General features: G+C 39.1%; 1 protein-coding gene across 2 annotated transcripts in view; it reads left to right on the top strand.

Moving 5' to 3' along the window:
- The window catches only part of MAP3K20 (mitogen-activated protein kinase kinase kinase 20), a 90063-nt gene that overhangs the window by 30784 nt on the left and 38474 nt on the right, over positions 1-20805 (top strand). For both annotated transcript variants that reach the window (XM_015634726.3, XM_015634728.3), the window contains exons 4-10: positions 2587-2688; positions 3446-3511; positions 4450-4478; positions 4595-4732; positions 10686-10772; positions 14249-14323; positions 19441-19547. In XM_015634726.3, the coding sequence (XP_015490212.1) occupies positions 2587-2688; positions 3446-3511; positions 4450-4478; positions 4595-4732; positions 10686-10772; positions 14249-14323; positions 19441-19547 (604 nt within the window). The remainder of the gene's footprint in view (positions 1-2586; positions 2689-3445; positions 3512-4449; positions 4479-4594; positions 4733-10685; positions 10773-14248; positions 14324-19440; positions 19548-20805) is intronic.

Genomic DNA, 20805 nt, shown 5'->3' with positions numbered 1-20805 from the left:
TTCCAGAGGTGCATGGGGTGACCACAGTTCACACCACTCAGAAATGCACTGATGATAGCATGTAGACTCCTGTCTTGTAGACTTGAATTCCTTCTGGAAGCAATAAAATTAATAGAAAGCTAATAAATTAAGTAATATAATTTTACTATCCTCTTTAATGTAAGTGTAAACCAGAAAGCAGAGTAGCAAAGGAGAGGTGTAATCAATGACCTGGGATGATGTCTGGATCAGAAGTCCTCAGCTTGATCTCACAAAATGTCAGTTTTGACCTTTGTTTGGAGAACATATGACCTACTTACCAGTCACAGGATGGACAGTAACTAAAGTAATTTACTGTGCTATTGAGAATGGGGACTCTTTAACTGCCTGTGAGAAAGAGACTATGGTGTGTAGTTCAACAGCTTTGTTCCAAACGGAGCTCTGATCACACCTGGCCGAAGAAGAAAGAGGTTTGGGGATTTTTTTATCAAACTGTTGATTCTCCATGCAACTTCTAAGGAGACTGGAGTCCTGTGGATTGGAATGGAAGCAAGGCTCCATTTCACCCCACAATTTTCAAATGAGAGAATGGGTACTGATAAAAGAAATGTTAATTACACTTCAAATGTCTTTTAGAGGGATTTTCACTTTGTGATCTATTATTGACAATACATTGTCCTTGCAGTATATTTGCAAATCCACAAGCTCCTAGTAAATATCTGTGGCACAATAAATATATAGAAGAAATACTAACAGTGGAGCTTTGTTGATTGAAGCTTTCTTGCCTCTGTTCACACAAAGTGGCAAAGGGCTGGAGGAGCTGAGTTGTCCCTGACCCTGGTGGATCAAATTATGCATTGTAAAGGCATGCAAAGCATGCAGCCAACCTATTCCTGAAGAATCCATTTATAAGACAGATGATGACATCAAGGGTAAAAAAAGCTTCTGTTTTAATTGTGGAAATGTGCAGGTCAGCAGCTTACTCCTCTCTCAGTGACATCAGAAGCAACATGTCTGTCCTTTCAGTGGGAGGTTGTTCAGCAGTGATCCAAAGCTAACTTGCCACTTGAGTGTTTACTTTGCAAGCACTTGCTATTTTCTCCCTGTTTCATTTAGCACTGGAGTCTTCCCATCTAGCTTACCATGTTCTGGGCTGCAGTTTCAGTTTGGTCTCAATTTCCTTCCCCATGCAGCAATCTCCCAGTGTTTTTGATTTCCTTGGTTAGGAACAATGGAAGTTTTTGTATTCATTTACTCTATCATCTATCAATCATTGTTTAATATTATTATTTAAAAAATTCAGACACATTCGATGTAGTCTTAAAGGCAATTATTTTGTGGCTGTTTTGAAATATGAAGATTTTGCGAGTCTTCTAGATAAGTTCTGAATTCTGCCTGATGCACATTGACTAACCTTGGGAGAGAGGGACAAAAGGCTTAAGTTGCTCCTTGTATATCCCTGGTTTGTTCTACTTTGGCTGCACTGGGTGGCATCTGCTTGCCCTGCCACTGCGAACACATAAAATGTATCAGCTCCTTCATCTTATGAACCTCCTGTTGTGTTTTTGGTGAAACATAAAGGAATTCTAAATAAGATAAAACTTATTTAATAAATACTGAGCAGAAAAGCTACAGCCTCTAAACTGCTGTAGATGACTTGCAGCAGAAGGAGATCTGTCCTGCTTGTCACAGGGTTAGATTTCTAGTTTCATCCTTCTGTTTTTTCATGAACAAATTATTTGATCTGCTGTTCTGTTTCTCCATGGGGAAATAGGAAACTTTCTACTTGCAAAACTTTTCTTTGTAGCAGAACATTATATATTTAGCATGTGATTTCACCAAAAAAAAAATAAATTTTTTTTTGTTATGGGGCATCATTTATACACAGTACTACTTACCAATGGGGAGTATCCTCTGATTATGGAAACAATTAGATGAATCTGATACCACCAAACTCATCTGTTAACTGTTCTTCTGATCAAGAGTGGCAAATTCACTGTCTAAAAAAGTAAGAATTTTGGGTTATATGAAAGTGGTACTCTAGTGAGCTGTCTCCAGTTTCACACCTAAATGTGTGTAGGGCTAAGTAGCTTGTTATTCCTGCCTTAAGCCCCACAACTCTGATAATCAGACTGGATTCTCTCTGCTACACTTCCAAACACCAGTGGGCCCCAAATGCCCTTGTTTGTACCCACAGAATCCTGCTGTGGGATTATGTAGGTATAGTTAAGGGAAATTAAGAAAAACATCTGCTTGTCCTGAATAAGGAGCATGCAGAACCTTTTACTCTGGAATCTGAACTGCTTTGCCTGAACTTTCTTGATGCCACACTTTCTAATGCCGTTTCATTTTAATGCCTGTTTTTCTATATGATTACACTCTTCACTTTTTTGGGTTGGTTTTTTTTATGTTTTGTTAGTAGTAGGTTATGTCTGCATTGGGATAAACTCTCCTACTACACTGGCAATCATATTAGGCTGTTGAACCCAAATTCTTTGTCATTAAGCCAGAGGTTGACTGCTTCCTGGAACTGGCAGAGTTTCTATTATGTCTTTCAAGTTAGGTGCAATGTTTTTAAATGTCTTGTTTGTTGCTGTTTTTTAACAGAGTATGCTTCTGCTGGCTCACTGTTTGATTACATTAATAGTAACAAAAGTGAAGAGATGGATATGGATCATATCATGACCTGGGCCACTGACATAGCTAAAGGTGAGCAAGAAGAGTGGTGTATACTGCCCTTACAAAGCCAGCAAATGTACAGCTTTCCTTAGAAAGTCAGGAAAGCCTTCCTAGTCTTCCTTTTTCAGATGGTAACAAAACCAATCAAACTTATATTAATAAAAAAAGCAAAACCCATTCACTGTTCTTCTTAATAAGTTCCTTGTTTGTTATGAATCCAAAATATTCTGGAGTGAAAACGGCTTCTCTGAGCTAGTTCTGGTGTGCCCCTAAATCTCGAGAGGATAATTTTGCTGATGTAGAGTAATTATGAGGTAAGGTGCATAATTGCTCTTACATTTGATTTGATTTAGGGCATTTAAGGAAGCTGAGGGCTTATTCTCAGCAAACATACTGAAATTCTTCATATAATAATGTAGAATAAGCTGTTCCATCCTTTGTGTTCTCTGTGACTGACCACACAAGAATTAGTGTAAACTAATGGAAAAAAGTAAATTCGTATCGAGCTTAATTGTGTAGACACCTCATAAACTATAAAGAAAATAACTACATATGATGTTAAAAACCATTAGCATATCCATATAGATGCTTTGAGAGATACATGAGCTTTGCTTAGTGCTTCTTATTCAAGGTAGATTATGGGAAGCTTTGCTTCTCCTTCAGCCTGTCAATATGGCACACAGGTATGGTAACTCGTGATGAGTACAACTAGTGGGAACCAGGAATTATGATTGCAGCTAAGGCCTGCTCAGCCTGCCTAACTAGATTGTTCCTTTGTTTTGTGTAGGAATGCACTATTTACACATGGAAGCTCCAGTCAAAGTTATCCACAGGGACCTGAAGTCCAGGAATGGTAAAGTAGCAAAACACTGAAACACTCTGCATTTACTGTTTACCTGTTAATGTGGTATTTAAATCTGTGCCTGAGCTTTGTGAACAAGCAGAACTAACTAATGCCTTGGTTGTGGTCAAAGCTGCACTTGTTGAGGCACAGAAAAGCCTGTTCCCTCCTCCCCATCCTGAGCCTGTCTGAAGTTCATTACAGACCTGGCATCATCTACAGCACTGTGGAGAGCTCTTTCAACTTGTGTCTTGCTGGCCATGATTGGCTGTGAAAGCTGATGAAGCTTTCAGATACTGCCTGGGCACTCCTTACTTCTTTTTTCTGTTTGGAAAGGTTGAGTACCAGGAAAGGCTGGCAGACACAATAGACTAGATAAGGCCTATTATTTCCTATCAGAAAATCTTGTCTTTACTGTGACCTTTTTTGAGGTTTGACAGATATTCAGGCTTTTGAGTGATACACATTCAGTGTGGAGTCTGTACTTAGCAGCTGACACTCATTTCTGAAATTTGCTGAACATTGCCTTTTAGATGAAACTTCTACTAGTAGTGGTGGGATAGGAGAGGCACAGATTTTAGTAATGCACATAGGGAGATAATAGTCAAGAAACATGCAGGCCTCACCTTGGTTGTAGGTTTTCTCCTTTTATTAATGACTCTTCCAGAGAGCTTCCTGTTAAACCTAAGTGTACTGGGGAGAATGAAATTCATCTGTGTTGCTGTCTTTTAACTCAGTAAGGCCTGAAAGATGTTGCATTTCTTCAGAGCCTTGCAAGTATTCAGCAGATATTCTGTCAGCTTCTCAAAGAAACCAGGACAAGTGTGCACATTCGGATGCTGGCTCACCTTAGGGTCATTTGTCTTATTGAAAAATGAAGTATTTTGCAGTAAAAATGTATTTGGCTTGCTTTTTGCATCTTGTAACCTTTTGGTTTTTTTCATTTTCAGTTGTTATAGCTGCTGATGGTGTGTTAAAGGTATGAACACTTTAATTATTTGTAAAGAGATGCTGCTGCTTGACTGATGTTTCTATGTCTGATGAATGAGGTCATTACTCTTAATACCAGTTAAATATTTTATTTCTTTTTGCCAGATCTGTGATTTTGGTGCCTCAAGATTCCACTCCCATACGACACACATGTCATTAGTGGGCACTTTCCCATGGATGGCCCCAGAAGTTATTCAAAGTCTTCCAGTGTCTGAAACATGTGACACATACTCGTACGGAGTGGTGAGTGCCTCATCTCACTATGCATTGTGGCAGTTCTTCAGTGTGACAGAATTCACATGGTGCAAGAACAGTTCTGAATAAGAGCAACAAAGCATGCCACATGTCCTTTTAAGACTGACCCATAATTTATAATTATATGCTTGAAAATGATAGGAAGAACATAATATCTTGCACATTTAGTAACATCTGATTAGATTAGCAGCATGTTAATGTAGGAACTGTGTGTTTTGCCACAATTATTCGGCATATGTCCAAAGGCTTTCAGGAGCTACTGAACAACCTGCATCATAAATCTCTGCTTCTGGCTTTCTTAGTGGAACCAAGGAGAAAAAGCTTGTCTCATAATAGTGGTGTAACAGGATGAAATTATTAGCATTCCACTTTCCCCAAAATAGAGTGTCACTGATTTTCAGTAGAAAGCAACTGCTCTATGCTCAATTGTTTCAAAGACACTGCTATCACTATCTCTGAGAATAGAAATATTTGAATTCTGAATATTTCCATCTGAAAATACAGAAGCCCAGCACTGTTTTGCTGAAGGGTGAGGAATCAGTTATAGTTCATAAGAATGTCAGATTTTCAGATTCAGTAACGTGAATTACTTTACTCTGTCCACAGTTAAACTCTAATTTAGTTTTGCTCTGCAATGTGAAGTAGGCTGGAAATACCCCTACTGGTCACAGCAGTTGTGTGCCTAACTCTATGGCCTTTCTCTAGTAGAGGACAGTAAAGAGTACTTGGGGGCAAAGGAAAGGAAGTGGGGCTGTAGTTTCCATGCATATTGGTGCATTAACCATTTTTCTGTTTGGATTCAACAGTGGGTGGCAGAATGAGAAATATTTCACTATCTGTCAAATCTTGTCTCTGAGGAATGGGAGGAGATGGATGTCAGGGAAGCAGTGTGGTTTTAAGCTAGCACCTATGGCTATACCTAGCTAAGCTGATTTCTCAGTGGAGGGTGGCTTAAACTTTTTGCCAAACAGTTGTTTGTAGTGAGAAAAAATTTTGTGACATGATATGACATCACTTAACAGTGAAAGTTTGAAAGTTTGCGAGGAGCCTGTATAGTCAGATTCAAAATCCATGCTTGCCTAACTGAACTAGATCAAAAAGAGTAAGAGAACATAAGCTAACAAATGTGGATGTTAATGTAAACTGTTACTGGAAGCAATCACATTATCCACTGAAGGGAAACATTCCAGTTTCAAAACAGAACAACAGTGTTAGAGGAAAAATTCCAAACATGGTATTATAGTTCAAACTGCTCACATAGTAATCTTAGTTTGAATTGACTTTAGGTAATGTTTTCAAAGTGGGAGAAGGTAAGAAATTGTTTAATATCTTATCATGTCAAGTATTAACAGTGCCTTGGGAACAGTATGTTGCACAAAGCTTATTTTACCTCATTCAAAAAATCAGGTTCAACAGTTCTGTGCTTGGAGATAGAACTGAACCCTCCTTATGAAAATAGTTCACTGTTAGCCAGAGTATTTTAACATTGTTATGGGTGTGTAAGTGCTACTTTAGAATGTCCAGTAATGACCCACAATTTTTTAATATATTATTTTTGAACTAATATGCTATACTGTTGGTAGAAGCTTATGAATTCATAAGCACTTAGAAATAATTTATCTTATAACTCTATTTATCTTATAACTCTAGTCTTGTAACACTTGTAACTCTTGTAATCATTTTCAGAGGTGATAGAAGGGTAGAAATGAAGAATGGCAGTGGCCCAAGTTCTCTGTTTCTGAAATAACTGATGTAAGGGGGTTACACCAGCAAGAAATGGCCTGAATATAACATAGAATGTTGGATTCTCCCTATAATAAGTGTTATGACTACCAGAGAATTAGCTAGGGGTATGAAAACAAGAAATCTGAGAAAGAATATTTTTGTCTCTTTAAGTTATTATCATCTATAAAAACAAAATGTAAAGAATTCCTTTTTGAAGCATAACACTTGCCAGCAGCTTTTGTGCTAGAGACAAATCTGCTTTACTTCACTTAAAGTCCTCTTAACAAAGAACAGAATCCTTTCAAATGTAAACTAGCAAGATGCTAGGAATAGATATTTCATTTGTAATATTTGTCATCTTTCCCATGGTTTTCTTTAATTTCCTTTCTTCTATTTTTTTTGTCTGACAGTCTTTTCTTTCTACAAACCAGTCTGTGATTTTAAATATTCTGCTTAAGCTGTGCGAGTGCTTTTTTTCCATGAAGTGTTGAAGCCTTTTTGCAGCCTCATAGGTCTGAGCTGCTTCTCAGCTGAAATGAATTTTCCTCTTTGAGAACAGTTGTATATATGTTTATAGCTGATGTTGAGATTAGCTTGTCCTGCTCCTCATGGATGGTTAAACATGTCTATGTATTCTCTGAGATATGGTCCATAATTTATAATACTGTCATGAAATGCTAAAGCTGAATTTTCCAGGATAATTTATTACCACACAATGACAGATCTTACACTTTCCTTCAAGCCATGGTGTAGTTCTCTTTTCTGATCCTTTTCCAAGTCTCTACTCTAAACAACTGAAACCAAGTGTTACAGTGATCAACCCTGAAACTGACTTGTATGTCATTGTGTGTTGCTCAAAAATTATTCCTTGCCATCTCTGTCATTCCTTGCTATCTCTGCCAGATAGGAAAGTGTATGTGGAATGACAGTGTCAGTCTAAAAGCTGTTCGAAATCATGAAGACATATGCTCAGAATATGTTATCCTGGTAGAACTGTTTGTAGTGCACCGCAGTGTGTGTTTGTGTATCAGTATAAATGTGTTTAATCGCAGAAAGCTTATCCAATGTAGCTGAATTATTTTATCACTTACGAGAACAAATAAGTAAAACCATTAATTGGCTATTGGTGGCACAGAAACTGCCATTAAATATAGCAGCTGTTCAAGCACTGCTTTAGTTATGAGAACATATGTTATTTATAGAGGGAATGTTGGCCAGCTCCAGGGGTTATCCCTTACTCTTTTTGAAAAGAATGATGCGATCTTTAACTGCGGTTGGATCAATTCAGAGAAGACGGACCTAATTTTCATGCCTAAGGGCAGTACCTCTGTGAGTGCAGTGCTAATGCTTATGCTGTACCTCTGCTAACTATGGCTCCTGACCATTTTCTGTGAACAGTTTCCTACCAGACATAGCATATTTTTTTTCTTCAGAGTGTTTTCTTTTTCTCAGGTTACTTACTTGGATGTTCCCCCTATCCAAATGACACTTTGAATCTTCATTGGCTTTGCACCAGTGTGGGGATGGGGGATGGGGTAGAGGTGTTGTGGGTTTAATTTTTCCTTTGGGTTATTGTCGCATAGTTGAGAGGATAGGAATTGAAATCCACAGCTGAGCTGACAGAAGTAAGTGTGTGAGCTTTTTCTGAAGACTACATATTTCTCGTTCTCAGGTTTGTGTATAAGGCGAACATTCATACATTTATCTCTCCTCTGTCTGTTGCTCTATATGCAGAGATGAGTCCAACATTCAGACATTGCACCTTACAAACCACTATATTAAATGGCCTTGCTTTGTTTTTTTATCATTGCTTCTCACTTGGCTGTTTTCTCTGTGAGCACCTGCTGTCCATCCTCATAGAGATGTGATGTGATTGGGAAAGCAGGTGATCCTCACCATCACAGGTGGGAGGGGGAGTGAACCATGTCAGTCTCAATTAGATTATACACCAAAAAGGAAAGATAAATTGATTTCCATATGAAGTGAGCTGGGGAGCCAGTTCTGAAAATTAACAGTGTACCTCACAATAAAGAGGCTTGGGTAAGTTAGGTTGAGGTCCTTGTCTGCTGCTGAATTACCCTGGGGAGAGGAAGAGGCAAATGAGAATGCATGATGGTATCCATTTGCTGCTTTTTAAAAGACTGCTGATGCAGTCATTCACCTTAGCTAATGAGTCAGGGTAGCTAGTCCATGAGAAGGGGTTGAAACTCCTGTAAAACGGAGCAGAGAGTCACTGTTGGAAGGAAAGGCCTTCTCTATACACTTGGCCTGAATATGAAAATCACATAGTTGTTAAAATATTTTCTAAATCTGTGTAAGTAAATACAAAGGTTTCCAACATTCCACTTTTGTATATTTTACTTTCGTTTATTAGTAAAATGAAGGCATCAAGGAAAATCCTTTATATTGTGTCAAATTTCTGGTTTTCTGTTAAACTATATGCAGTCTTGGAAGAATTTTTTAGCTGGCACTGTTGGTTTAGGGAGGCAGTGATCTGTTTGGGCAGTGGAAATAAACACTAAAGGTGTCATGATAAAGGAATTCAGTGCAAAATGTTCTGCACAAGCATACGTGCATGAATGAAGCAAGACAGCTCTTAGAATTTACAGTCTTCTGATAGAAACGTAGCACAGCAGTAGTGTTCCAGGTCAAGGCTCTTGAAGACATTTAAGATGTATTTCATTATGTTCTTTACTTGGAAGGTTATTTAGATACTGTCTGATGTGGAAACTTGAGTTTTTTCCTCTGTAGTTTCATGGTACAGTCCCAACAGATAAGGTTTTCTGCAAGGCTGCTCAACTGCATGTCTGATTTGGTCCAGGGACCTGTGTTTTACGCTGACTGTTTTATACACTGTTTTTCTGTCTGAAGTACATGGGACTGGTAATTTTTTTCCTTTTCTCACAATTAAATTTCCTTCTCTACTAGTGGAGTGGTGAAATTTGAGTTACAATTGAAAGTTGCCTTTTTTTCCTTCTGAAAGGATTGAATTGAGGCTAAGAGGATGATTGAATATGTCTGTGGTAGTTCTTCCCAGATATTTTTTATTCTCAGAAAAATTGTTCTTATTTTTCCAAGATACCCTTACCTGTACTAATCAGTCTTCTGACTCAAGAAGAATTATTCAAATAGGTCTATTGTTGGAGTACCCTGTTCACTTGATTAAAGGCCCAACTCTGCTTCAGTGCATTTTTTTTGCTTGACCTCCATCTGCCAATATTGTTGCATTTACTGTCTCATTATTTTCATATTTCACAATCCATTCAAAATGATGCAGCTGGAATAAACCTGGGCACTAACCCAAACAGTCAGGATACAGAGACTTACGTAAGGATCTTAGTCCATTTTGGAAAATCCTGCATTAAAGATTTGTTGTTGTTGTTATACTTGATATAGGAGCAGAAGAAAAAGTTTGTAGATATTTGCAATAAGATGTGTATATGACAGTTCTGCTTTAAAAAAAAAGGGGACATACACAAGTGGAGGTACAAAGTGCTATTAATTTGGCTGGGTTCCAATATGTTGTCCCATTGGCAGAAAAACAAGTTGGATACATTGACATGAAGCCTTTTTGATGTTGCCAAACTCTTTTCTACAGAGTAGCTTAGATTCTTGGGTACTGTGTTACCAAAAGGCTAAAAGCATGCAAAATTAGGAGATCTTTCTATATCTAAGGACAGTATGTCTATAAAAACTCAAGGAGAACAGAGTAAATTTTATATGCTTTATATTGCTTAGTTTAACATGATCACATACTTGGAGATAAACAATTACAGTTTTAATTGAAAAAAAATATTTTTATAGACATATCATAGCAGCAAAATACCTTCTGGATCATATTCACTGGTTGCAATTGAACAGAATTATTTTTAAATGAAAAATTACTGCAAAGGAAAGATGTCTAGTTGGAGCTGAGAAGGAGAGGAAGAGTTCATTGTCTTCCCAAGTCCCAGTTGCCAAATGTGAACTTTATAATGTACAAAGATAGTAAAAAAGCAACACAGTTTTTCATCTTGGCTTTTCTGTAGAGGAAAAAGCAGAAACATTCAAATTAATTTTGTGAGAGGATCTTGCACACAAACACTGGTCCAAGTTCCTGCAAATGAAAACTGGTTGCCTGGTAATTGGATACAGAATAGTGCTGTATCAAGGTTTAATAATGTATTTAAAATACAAAGTACAGAAATAAAAATGCTTTTCTTTTTTTCTCTTCCAGGTTCTCTGGGAGATGCTAACAAGGGAGGTCCCCTTTAAAGGCTTGGAAGGATTACAAGTAGCTTGGCTTGTAGTGGAAAAAAACGAGGTAAGACTACGTTTCTACATTCAGGTACATAGATCAGAAAACAGTATTGGGGTTTTGCAAAAGACTTTTTCATCTTCTTCAAATTGAAAGTAAGTTCACGCGTATGGAAAGATTAGCAGTAGGAGCTAACACAAAGGGTCAAAGTGATGTTATTCCTCATGAATGGACCCTTTACATCTAATTGTTGCAGCTTCACGTCGTGATGCTGTAGATCAAAAATTGTACAAGTACTGTACTAGTTTCTCAGTCTCAATTGTAAAACCTAGGGGTTTGTTCTTAGTGATGAAAGAAGCCATTGCGTCCAAGGTAGGGGAACAGTTTAACTCCATCTCCTGCGTTTAGGACATCTTTTTACTGGCCGGGAGTTGATATATCTGTAAGAGACCTTCAGCTACTTCAACTTAACTCTCCCAGCAGGAGTCACTATAGTACAAGAAACTGCCGCTTAGATGAAAATTTCAAAAATAAAAGAAGAAAAAATAGTTTTAAAAAAAGAGAGAAATTACAGTTTTGCCACCTACGTTCAACACTACATTGAAGATGAGCTCCTCACTGGTATCGGCAAGGCTGTGGCATAGCTGCAAGCCTCCTCATGCAGAGTCTTTCCATTTCAAAAGCACTTCAGTGGTGTAAACACCGTTTGTACAGTGTCCCCAGCCTCGCTTTTCTTCTCCTCACAAATTGAGGCTTTCAGTTAGTTGGACATGTGAGCGTATATCTGAACACATAGTCCCTTGATATCAAAGACAGTAACTACATTTAAAAAACATTTAAAGTTGTGACTGTACCACACACAGACAAGCATGGAAATCCTCCACAAAGATGAAACCTCCTCTATCTAGACACAGCGGAAGCTTGGGAAACATTACAATGGCGAGGCACTGGCTGTACAATACAGATTTCTATTATTCTACATAAACTGTTTCTCAAAATGCTTCAGAGTTAAACAGAGGAGTTCCGTTTCCTCCTCTTAGTTTAATGTTTTTTGTTGGTGTTTTTTCCCCTCTCTCTTTTTTCTTCTTTCTGAGGACTGGATTAATTCCAGTGAGTGACACTGTGATATACCAATTAGTTGGATATGCTACACTAACAGTGTGAAGATTGTGAGTGTGGTCTTCTACTGCATTTATCAGAGCAGGGGGCACAAAGACACTCTTTCTCCTTGTTTAGGAAAAGCCTCACACATCATTTTGAAGGAGGAACCATAAAGCCTTCCATCAACAGTATTTGGTTCTGGTGCATACCACATGCAGTTTTGTGTAAGGGGTACAGAGTAGCATTGAGAATGTTAAGTGATGCAGTCACATGCTGAAACATGTCAGAGAGTACAACCCACATTTCCCTACAGTTTTCAAGAGCAAGGAATTGTGTAAAATACAGTATGAGCAAAATGCGGATGTGACTATTTTATTCATGGCTGAAGAAACCTAAGGTGTGGCATTCTCAGAGCCCATCAGGTACCACTAGCCTGTTACTACCACTTTCCTTAGAGGGCTGTGATGGCACTTAGAGAGCATCACATACATTTAATTTTTTCTGGCCATGAAAGAAAGCCCTGTAAAAGTCAGCTTGTGCTACTTCTCTTCTTAGTTTTCTGTGTCCCAAAACAAGTGTAAGGGTCAGGTTCTGCTCTCAGTTCAGTCTGTTGATATCAGTGGGATTGCATGGTTCCAGTCCACAAGTGGATGGGATCACTGTTGACCCACTCCTCCATTTTTTGGATTGCGAATCTTTTGGTAAAATCAGTGAGGGATTGAAGCCAAAGCATAATTGCATAAGGTGAAAAATCCCCTTTGTAAAGCCTGAGGCCAGCAAATGGACTAGATTCTAATGTATGTGTATGGATCTCCTTTGACACTATGCATAATTTCACCGTGTTATTTTTATTCTGGTAGAGATTTTTTTTTTAAGTCATTTTTTAAGAAAAGCAAAGCATGAGAGTTCAGGTTATACAGACATGATCCCATAATAAATTGCCACTGAGAAATGTATTCTTTATTATAATATGACATCTGGAACCTGCTACTTCTATATTACATATTATATAGGCAACATTCTTCACAAGTGAGACAAGTGGTGATTGCAACTGGTTGTCCGCCTCCTGGAACAGTGAGGGTTACAGACAGTACTGCAGCAAGTAGCCAGTGTATTTTTAGGCTAATGACTCAATTAGAGATCAGGCATCAGTACAACTTATTTATGCCTTGTAAAAATTTCTGTATATTTCTTCCACAGAAACTCTTACACGTTAAGTTATGACATTAATAATCAGAATTCTGCAGTGCCCTGCCTCTCTATCTCATGTTTCTAGTTCTTACAGGGTTCCAATACTTTTGGAGCAGAATTTTTTAAGTCTTACTTTTGGCTACTGTGTCTTGTAAGGCTTTGCAGGTCACGCTGCAGTAATGTAATGGTACAGAGTGACATAACTTGCTCTACTTTGCTTCTGAAATGGCAATAGTAGGGCAGATGACAGGGTCTTCCTGGCAGGTTAGTCTGAACAGGAATGTTCTCACCTGGTTCTCACCTCTTAGAGGACAAGAACTGGACTCTAAGACTCATTTTCACTGAGAAACTGGTTTTCTATCTAACTGTTAAAAATTTATTTATATGATGTGAAACATCGGAAGTCAGTTAACATCTTTAGTGAGAGCAGAGGGATCTCCTTCAGTGTGTAGTGTTGGAAGCATGTGCAGTCAACTGGGGAGGTGTCAGTTATCTGTGTATGTAAGAAAGGATTTTCTTTTAGGCTTTCCAGTCTGGAGGCAGGCTGTTAATATAAAAATCATGTAATCTTTCAGCAGATGAAACCAAACTAGCTTCAAACTAATTCTCTGTAGTCAGTGGTCCTGGCTATAACTAGCATCTACTTGTCCTCAGTCGTTAGGAAATATTTATGAGTTCACTGTGCTCTGTGAGTGCTTTCTGAGATCTGCATGTCCTCATTAATCCTTCTGACCACAGGCTCATGAAATGTCTCTTGTGTCATGTAGAGCTTCACTTAACTCTTTTTAACTCACTTAATGTAATCTATATTTCAGCTATTTGTGTGTCAAAAGTGATTATAGTATTGTACAGCTAGATCATTTATGTGGGAGAAAGGAATTAAGACAGGCTGTACATTATGCCTATCTGACAAGCATCTTAAAATACTGTGCAGTTACCTCCACAAATTATTATGTTTTGGAGTTAAAAGCTGTTTGTCTTGGTTTTGCTTCGTCTCTCTGAGCTTTCTTAAGGAACATTTGTGCATTTGATACATTACTTTCTTATAGGTCTATTTAAAATTATTTGTGCTTCTTGCTAGTGTTAATAATTTTGATTTTTCTTTCTAACATGTCTCCACATTTTTTGTATTGTGCTTAAAAGAGAGAGTGTGCTTTAATTCTTTGAAGTCTGTTGGTCTCATAGGAGATTGCATAGTAGCAGCTTAAAGGGAAATGCTTCCAGTAACTGGTATATTTTCTTTCCATTAGAGATTAACCATTCCAAGCAGTTGTCCCAGAAGTTTTGCAGAACTGATGCACCAATGTTGGGATGCTGATTCAAAGGTAATTAAATGTGTCTTTGATTTCTGCACCACCACCTTGTTTTGCAAAGTGTGTTTCTCTGGGGGACAAGTCTGAGGTGACACCGTTGACGCATTTCTTCACAAAGATACCCAGGACTGTCTTTTTTTTTTAGTGGGTTTATATATTTATACCTAAATATCTCTCTCTCCCTTTTAATCAAGAGTTACTGTGCTGCTAACTTTCCTGACTACTAAAGACAATGACAGGAAATATGGTAAGATGGTAAAAATGTAGCCATTTTGGAGCAAGTGGAAAAATTGTGGGTTTTATGTTTTTCAAACGTTAATACTTAATCCCTCTTGGATGTATGTGAGCATCATGTTATGAAATACAAATGTCAAGGTCCAATTCTGTGCCCTATTTGTGTTGAAAACATAAGTATAAGTAAAGAATAAGTTAATCCATGAAACATGGGTAGGAACAGCAGCGACACATTTTAAATTAACATTAAACCTTTCATAATCTGTTCCCTTAGGGCTTGAATGGTGAGCTTTATAATGACTATACTGTAATAATACGATAATAGCAGTGCTGTTTAACCATGAAAACAGAATAAAAAGTTAAAAGAGCCACACCGTTGTCACTATTAATCTGCTGCTACAAGGAAGGGATTAAATAAGTATTTAGAAAGCTTTTGCAAATTATGAGAGTTGCCTTCTTTAAATGGACTTTGTGACCATCCCATTGTACATAGAACTGACTGAAAAGAGCCTGTGGGCATACTAGCTTTAGTACCAAGGATTAACATCTATTTCCTTTGCCTGTGTAAATATTTGAGACATTGAAGAATAGTTAAGCAAAAAAAATTGTGCTCTTTTTCTCAAGTCGAGGCCCCAGGAAGAGCTTTGTTTCTTTAAACTCAAGAGAAAGTTAGCTACTACTTCAGAGAGAACAAAATTAATTCCAAGACGAATTAAAGCATATAGGTGTTCCAAACTAGAACTTATTGCCAAAGAGTAGCCATAGAAGGATCGTATGAGAAAGAAAATACCCATTCTTTGTCTCTTTTAAAAGAAAGGGGTTGCTTTCCTACAGAATGGATCTGAAAGACTGAGATCCATCAACTGCTTAAGTTCTAGGTCAGTAATTACTGAAGAGGAATTTCAGTGCCAACTGCTTATCTTTACTAACTCCACCCAAGTGTCAGCATCATTTCCAAAGGCCTCAGAATAAGAATTACTGGAGCTTCTGTAGCACATCCTAGATCAGCTCACTCCCTGCCTCGTTTGAGCCACATCCATAAGTGTCCAAAAGACTGTTGCTGTTTCTCAAGGAGAGGGAGGGATTTGCATGTTGGAAAAGAATGATGCCTAACCATCAGGCTGATTTCTGTCTGACAGAGTAATTTATCTGGATGTGGGCTGGTTCCTGGGGACGTTGTTCTCTGATGCATGCAAAGCGTGAATCTCATGTGAGATGGGGTTTTTCTGACAGTCTGCTCTTGTCTAGTTTTTTTCATGCAGCTCTTCTTCTGCGAGGCAATTACAGCTTTGTTCACATGACTGAAATGGAGTAATCTGTGGTCACAGTTTGGACATGTGACTGACTTATTCAGTCACGTGCTGGGAAAGGTTTGCTTCTTACAACTCTCAAAATGCTTTGATAAAGGGCTGTGTGGCCTGCATGAGCCAAAAGATGGAGCACGCTCCTCTGAAATACTGCTCTGTGTAATATTCCCTTTTTGCCAGGATAAGCTTTAGAAAATCAGATCATTGGTGCATGAACAAGTTACTGAAGGTCAAGCAGGGGTGAGCTTGAGTATGTCAGCTTCTCAAAAGCAGTTGCTAAGGTGCATACTTCTAGCCCACAGAAAGCATAAGGTAACTTTTGGTGGCTTACCCCTGAGAAATGAAGGATATGCATTTATGGTGGGGCTGAGGAATACACTTGGAGAGCTGCTGCAGAGCACTGGAGTGTCAGACACTGCTCACAGCATAATTTCCTCATGGGAACAGACAGAGTTACTAATGCTGCTTTGAATTCTTAAGAATTTCTTCACACATGGAGAAAAATACCTGTAGTGCTCCATATGATACTTGGAATGGTAGTCTTTATGCTGTTTAAACTGCTAGTTGAAACAAACAGTTCACACCTTAAAATTTCTACCAAACAAGTTGCTTTTGCTTGGGTATTAGGTAATTGTAGAAACAAGGTTGCTCATCACTGATGTCTTTGTTTACTGGGGTTACTTGCTTTTGAAATATGGGTGAATAATTCTTTCTCATTTCATCTGTTCTTTCAGTTTGTCTCCACATCAAAGATGTTTATAAATTACAGAGTATTTTAATGGAAATCAGAAATCTGGGAACAGAGAAGAAACAAAAAATGAAAGACATATGGATTAAATATCCTGGTTTTATGCAGACGTATTCAGTAAGAAATACTGAGTGGAAGGAAACAATGAAAACATTAGCCAGAATTATTTCTAGAGGGGCATATATTTTAAAGATTTCAGTATGAGACATCACAGATAAAAAGGGAAACAGTTTTCAAAGGCGACTCATGCCTTGATATTTTAAGAATCCCTTATAAGGGCTTTCTAGAAAGTGCTAAGCAGTTATCCACTGAAAAGAAGACTTTTTTTTTGGTTTTGTTTTTTTTTTCCAGGTTTCTCAGCTCAGGCTTCCAGTTTCACAGATCATTTCTTGCTAGTTTTAACCAAGGCACCACTCTGCATTTAGAGTGCATTTATTAAATCTGAAATTATCCTTTCCTAGGGACAAGAAACCAACAAAACCCACATGATAGTGTAGGCTTGTACTTTCCTGTCTGGTTTGTCTCCATGCAAAGCTGTTACCTGTAAATCTGGCAGCTGCAAAGCTGGCAGAGTAACTGCTGGTTGTTTACAGAATTTGCACAGCCAGAGATGTGCAGTACTTTGACAGTACCATGTGAGTCTGCATTTGTTCCATCTCCAGTTGCACCAACTCGGTAACTCCTTTGCTTGTAGTGCAGGACCCACCAAGTGATTGTTGCTGCTTCTCCCAAATTAGTTGGTTAATCCTTTTGTCTGCCATTAGTAAAAGCCCTGTTCTCTGTCATTGTCTCCACTCTGGTTACTCCAGGGAAGCCTGACAGTAGAGTTGACTGTGCTCACTTAGTGTCAGCCTCGCCCTATATTTCCCAGTATACATCTGAGAAGAAAGGAGCAAGCAAAACTCATAGACGTACTTTGTAAATTATTCTGAATAGTCCATAAAATGTTGTAGATAATGCAGCATGGGAATGTTTGCCCTTGATGTCTTCTTGAAAACAGAATTTATTTAGTATGGGCACATTATGTTCCTGTCAGTCTGTTGGACAATTCATAGCAGTTGCAGTACCCTGGTAAATTGCAGGGAGCCATTATCTCCTGTCTGGCAGCTTCCTCACCATTTGGGAGGCCCCTGAATCCCTTCAACATCCACTGGTGTGGTTACAAGAGATGCAGCTGTAGCAACAAAAAGGGTCTGAAAGCCGGTCAAAGGTTCTTCTGCCCCAAAACTGCACTGGAGTTGGTGGTGGTGGTGGTGCCACAGATGGATTTTGTGCTCAGTGCACACTAATGCACACTAATACTCTGATACGCTCCTGACTGGGGCAGTTTGAGCTCTTCGCAGGGTATGTTCAGAGGATCTGCTCAGCTGTGGCAGGTTCAGCACCATTGTGCACGTGAGGGGAGGACTGCTGCCTCCCCAGCTCGCTATAAAGGCAGGGTGACCCTGGGTTTCCATAGAAGGGACTATGTCACCAATGCAAGCAATGTGCTGCTTAACAGGTACCTGTTGCTGAGAAGCTCTGCGTGCCCAGTTTGCCACTCTGCATGCTGGGCTGGGGTACAAGTTGTGTAAGCACTTATGGCTGGGGCAAGCGTGTCTGTGGCAAAGAAAATCTGTGTAGCTCACTGAACTGCCCATTGCCTGAAATCATGGAGGTGGACCAAAAAATGACAGACAAAGCCTCCAGTTACAGCCGAATAGTGCCGCATTACAGTATAAGAGAGCTTGTCTCCTTTTTTGTTATGCATTTGACACTTTTTCATGCTGTTTGACATTTAAAATAAAGAAATTGTCTGTCTTTTATAATGTGGAAATCACTTGGATCTTCCTGAGAGAGACACCTCAGCATTGTTCCTAATTGTTTTTGTGCTCCCAAATTAAAATGCACGTTTTAATTGCGGCATCTGTAATTTTAGCAGAAATGGTATAATTAAAGGCACGGTGGAGAGAGAATGTGCATCATCCCCTTATTATGTATCTACATTTTGTTTCAACCTTTTGTCTCAACCTTGTCTGGGGTCTGTCAAACAGACTAACAGAGTCAGCGCTCTTTCAAGAAACACATTTAACTGGCTTTTTCAGTTTTCAGTTAATATCCTACTTCATAGCTTCCCCTTGGGAACTAAGGGAAAAGTAAAAAAAATAAGAACAGAAAAGTTTTAAATGGTCTTTCTGACTTGTGAGTGCAATGGGTCTTGGATGGAGAGCCCTGGAACAGAAAGTTCAGTAAATGAGCCCGGGACAAATGAGCAGAGAGTTCACTAACATGAGCTTAGCTTCCAGGAAAGACGTACTTCCCTAGCCTCAATCTTCACTTCTTCCGTGGCTGCTCCTGAAATAACTGCGTGAGAGTTTTTCTGAAAGTATCTCCTCTGTAAGAGGGCAACTGCAGCCAGAAACCTGTTTTTGATAGGCAGCTAAATGGCTTGCTCACACACCAAGAGTTCATGTCAATACCTATAAAAGGCCATCTGTGTAATTATCAGTTACTGATGGTCCAGCCTTCTCTATTTGGAAGCATTTTTCCCTCTTAGCTTGAGAAAAGTTATTCTTTCAAATGAAGACTATAGATGTTTGTTGATGATTCTAATGTTTAGTACTATTCTACTAGTAGACATAGGAGACTAAGCCTAAGACTTGAGTCCTACTAGCCTGTATGACTCTTCTCAAACTTTCCTTTAATGGAAGAACTTACAGTCCTCTTTTAGGATGCTGTGGTCAGAAAGAAATGTGGAAATTCCTGTAAATTGTGGGGTTTCAGTTGAAAAATTCCTGCAGATAGTTTTAACAGTTTTATACGAATGCAAATACTCTGTTTCGGTTTTCTTTTTTCTTCAGAAAAGACCATCTTTCAAGCAGATTATTTCCATCCTGGAATCTATGTCAAATGACAGCAACCTTCCAGACCAGTGTAACTCATTCCTGCATAACAAGGCTGAGTGGAGGTACGTTTAGGTTTCTTCGTTTCAAGATGATATGATGTGATTTTACATTGAAATGGTATGAGTGGGGTTTTTTTTTTCAGAAAGACATCAGACTCTGATGATGTACTGGTAGAAAATATGTGTGCTTGAAGTATTTTTAGAATGTAACTTACCTTGTTGTTTTTCAGGAATGCCCAGAATGTTGCGAAACTTGTATTAGGAGCCAATGCACTTAGCTGTACCCTATATTTATTATTACATTGGTTTAGGTATAATGATATTTATGGTTTTGTGATTCACATCCTAAAAACAATTGCAAGTTTACAGTCAATAGTGTGGGGGCAAAAGAACTCAGATACATGTAGGTTTGATGCCATTTTCATAGAAAGTGTATCGGTGATATTAAGACCAAAACATAAATATGAAGGGCCTAAACCCGCCCCCTTCCAAGTCAAGTCTCCATTTGTCCCCGCTTGTATGCGTTCTACCATTTTTTATGTGTTTTCTCCTTTGTATCGACTATGTGTTCTCACATCCAGCATATGCCCAGGCCAGTCCTGCTTTTACATCGTGTTCCATTGCTTAAGCATACGATTTTAGCTATTGCTGATTGTAACTGTAATTCAGTGAGTGATTATAAATGGAGATGAGATTTGAGACAATTTTATTACGTTCCAGTTTTGCAGTAAAACTTCCAGCCTCTTTTTTGGAATGTGCCAAAACTTTGAAAACCTTCCTCTGCAGCTTATTTGTGCTTTAGAAAACTTGCTGCTTCCCAGTACAGCCTTCTGTTTGAGACGGAATATTGAAAACAGGTCTGCACAGGGAGATGATTTTTGCAGAGGATCGTGCCTCAGTCTGCACTAAGAAGTGCTGGCTCTATGCCAAATAAGCAGGGAGCAGAAATACCGAAAGATTCCCTGCGTCGAAGAAACCGGGACGGGGCGGAGAACGGGGGCGAGCACATGGAAATGGGGCTTGTGTCAAGCCCGGCAATCCCTCGTTTCTTCCGCTGCCTTCCAAGGAAAGGCAAGACGTAGATTTTTAATGGGGCGAGTGGAAAAACTGAGCTGTCCCTGGGACGGCCCGGTCACACGGCGGGCTATAAATAGCCCGGGCCGGGCCCGGCCGGCGGCGGGGGCTGCGCGCCATCTGCTGGCGGCAGCGCCGCACTGCGCCCCCGCGCCGCCCCCGCGGCCGCTGCTGCTGCTGCTGCTCTGCTGCTGCTGCTCTGCTGCTGCTCTGCTGCTGCTCTGCTGCTGCTCTGCTGCTGCTCTGC

This window comes from Parus major, chromosome 7 (assembly GCF_001522545.3).
Source record: "Parus major isolate Abel chromosome 7, Parus_major1.1, whole genome shotgun sequence".
Lineage (NCBI taxonomy): Eukaryota > Metazoa > Chordata > Aves > Passeriformes > Paridae > Parus > Parus major.
Note: the sequence above shows the minus strand (reverse complement) of the source record. Positions and strands in the feature narration are given on the sequence as shown.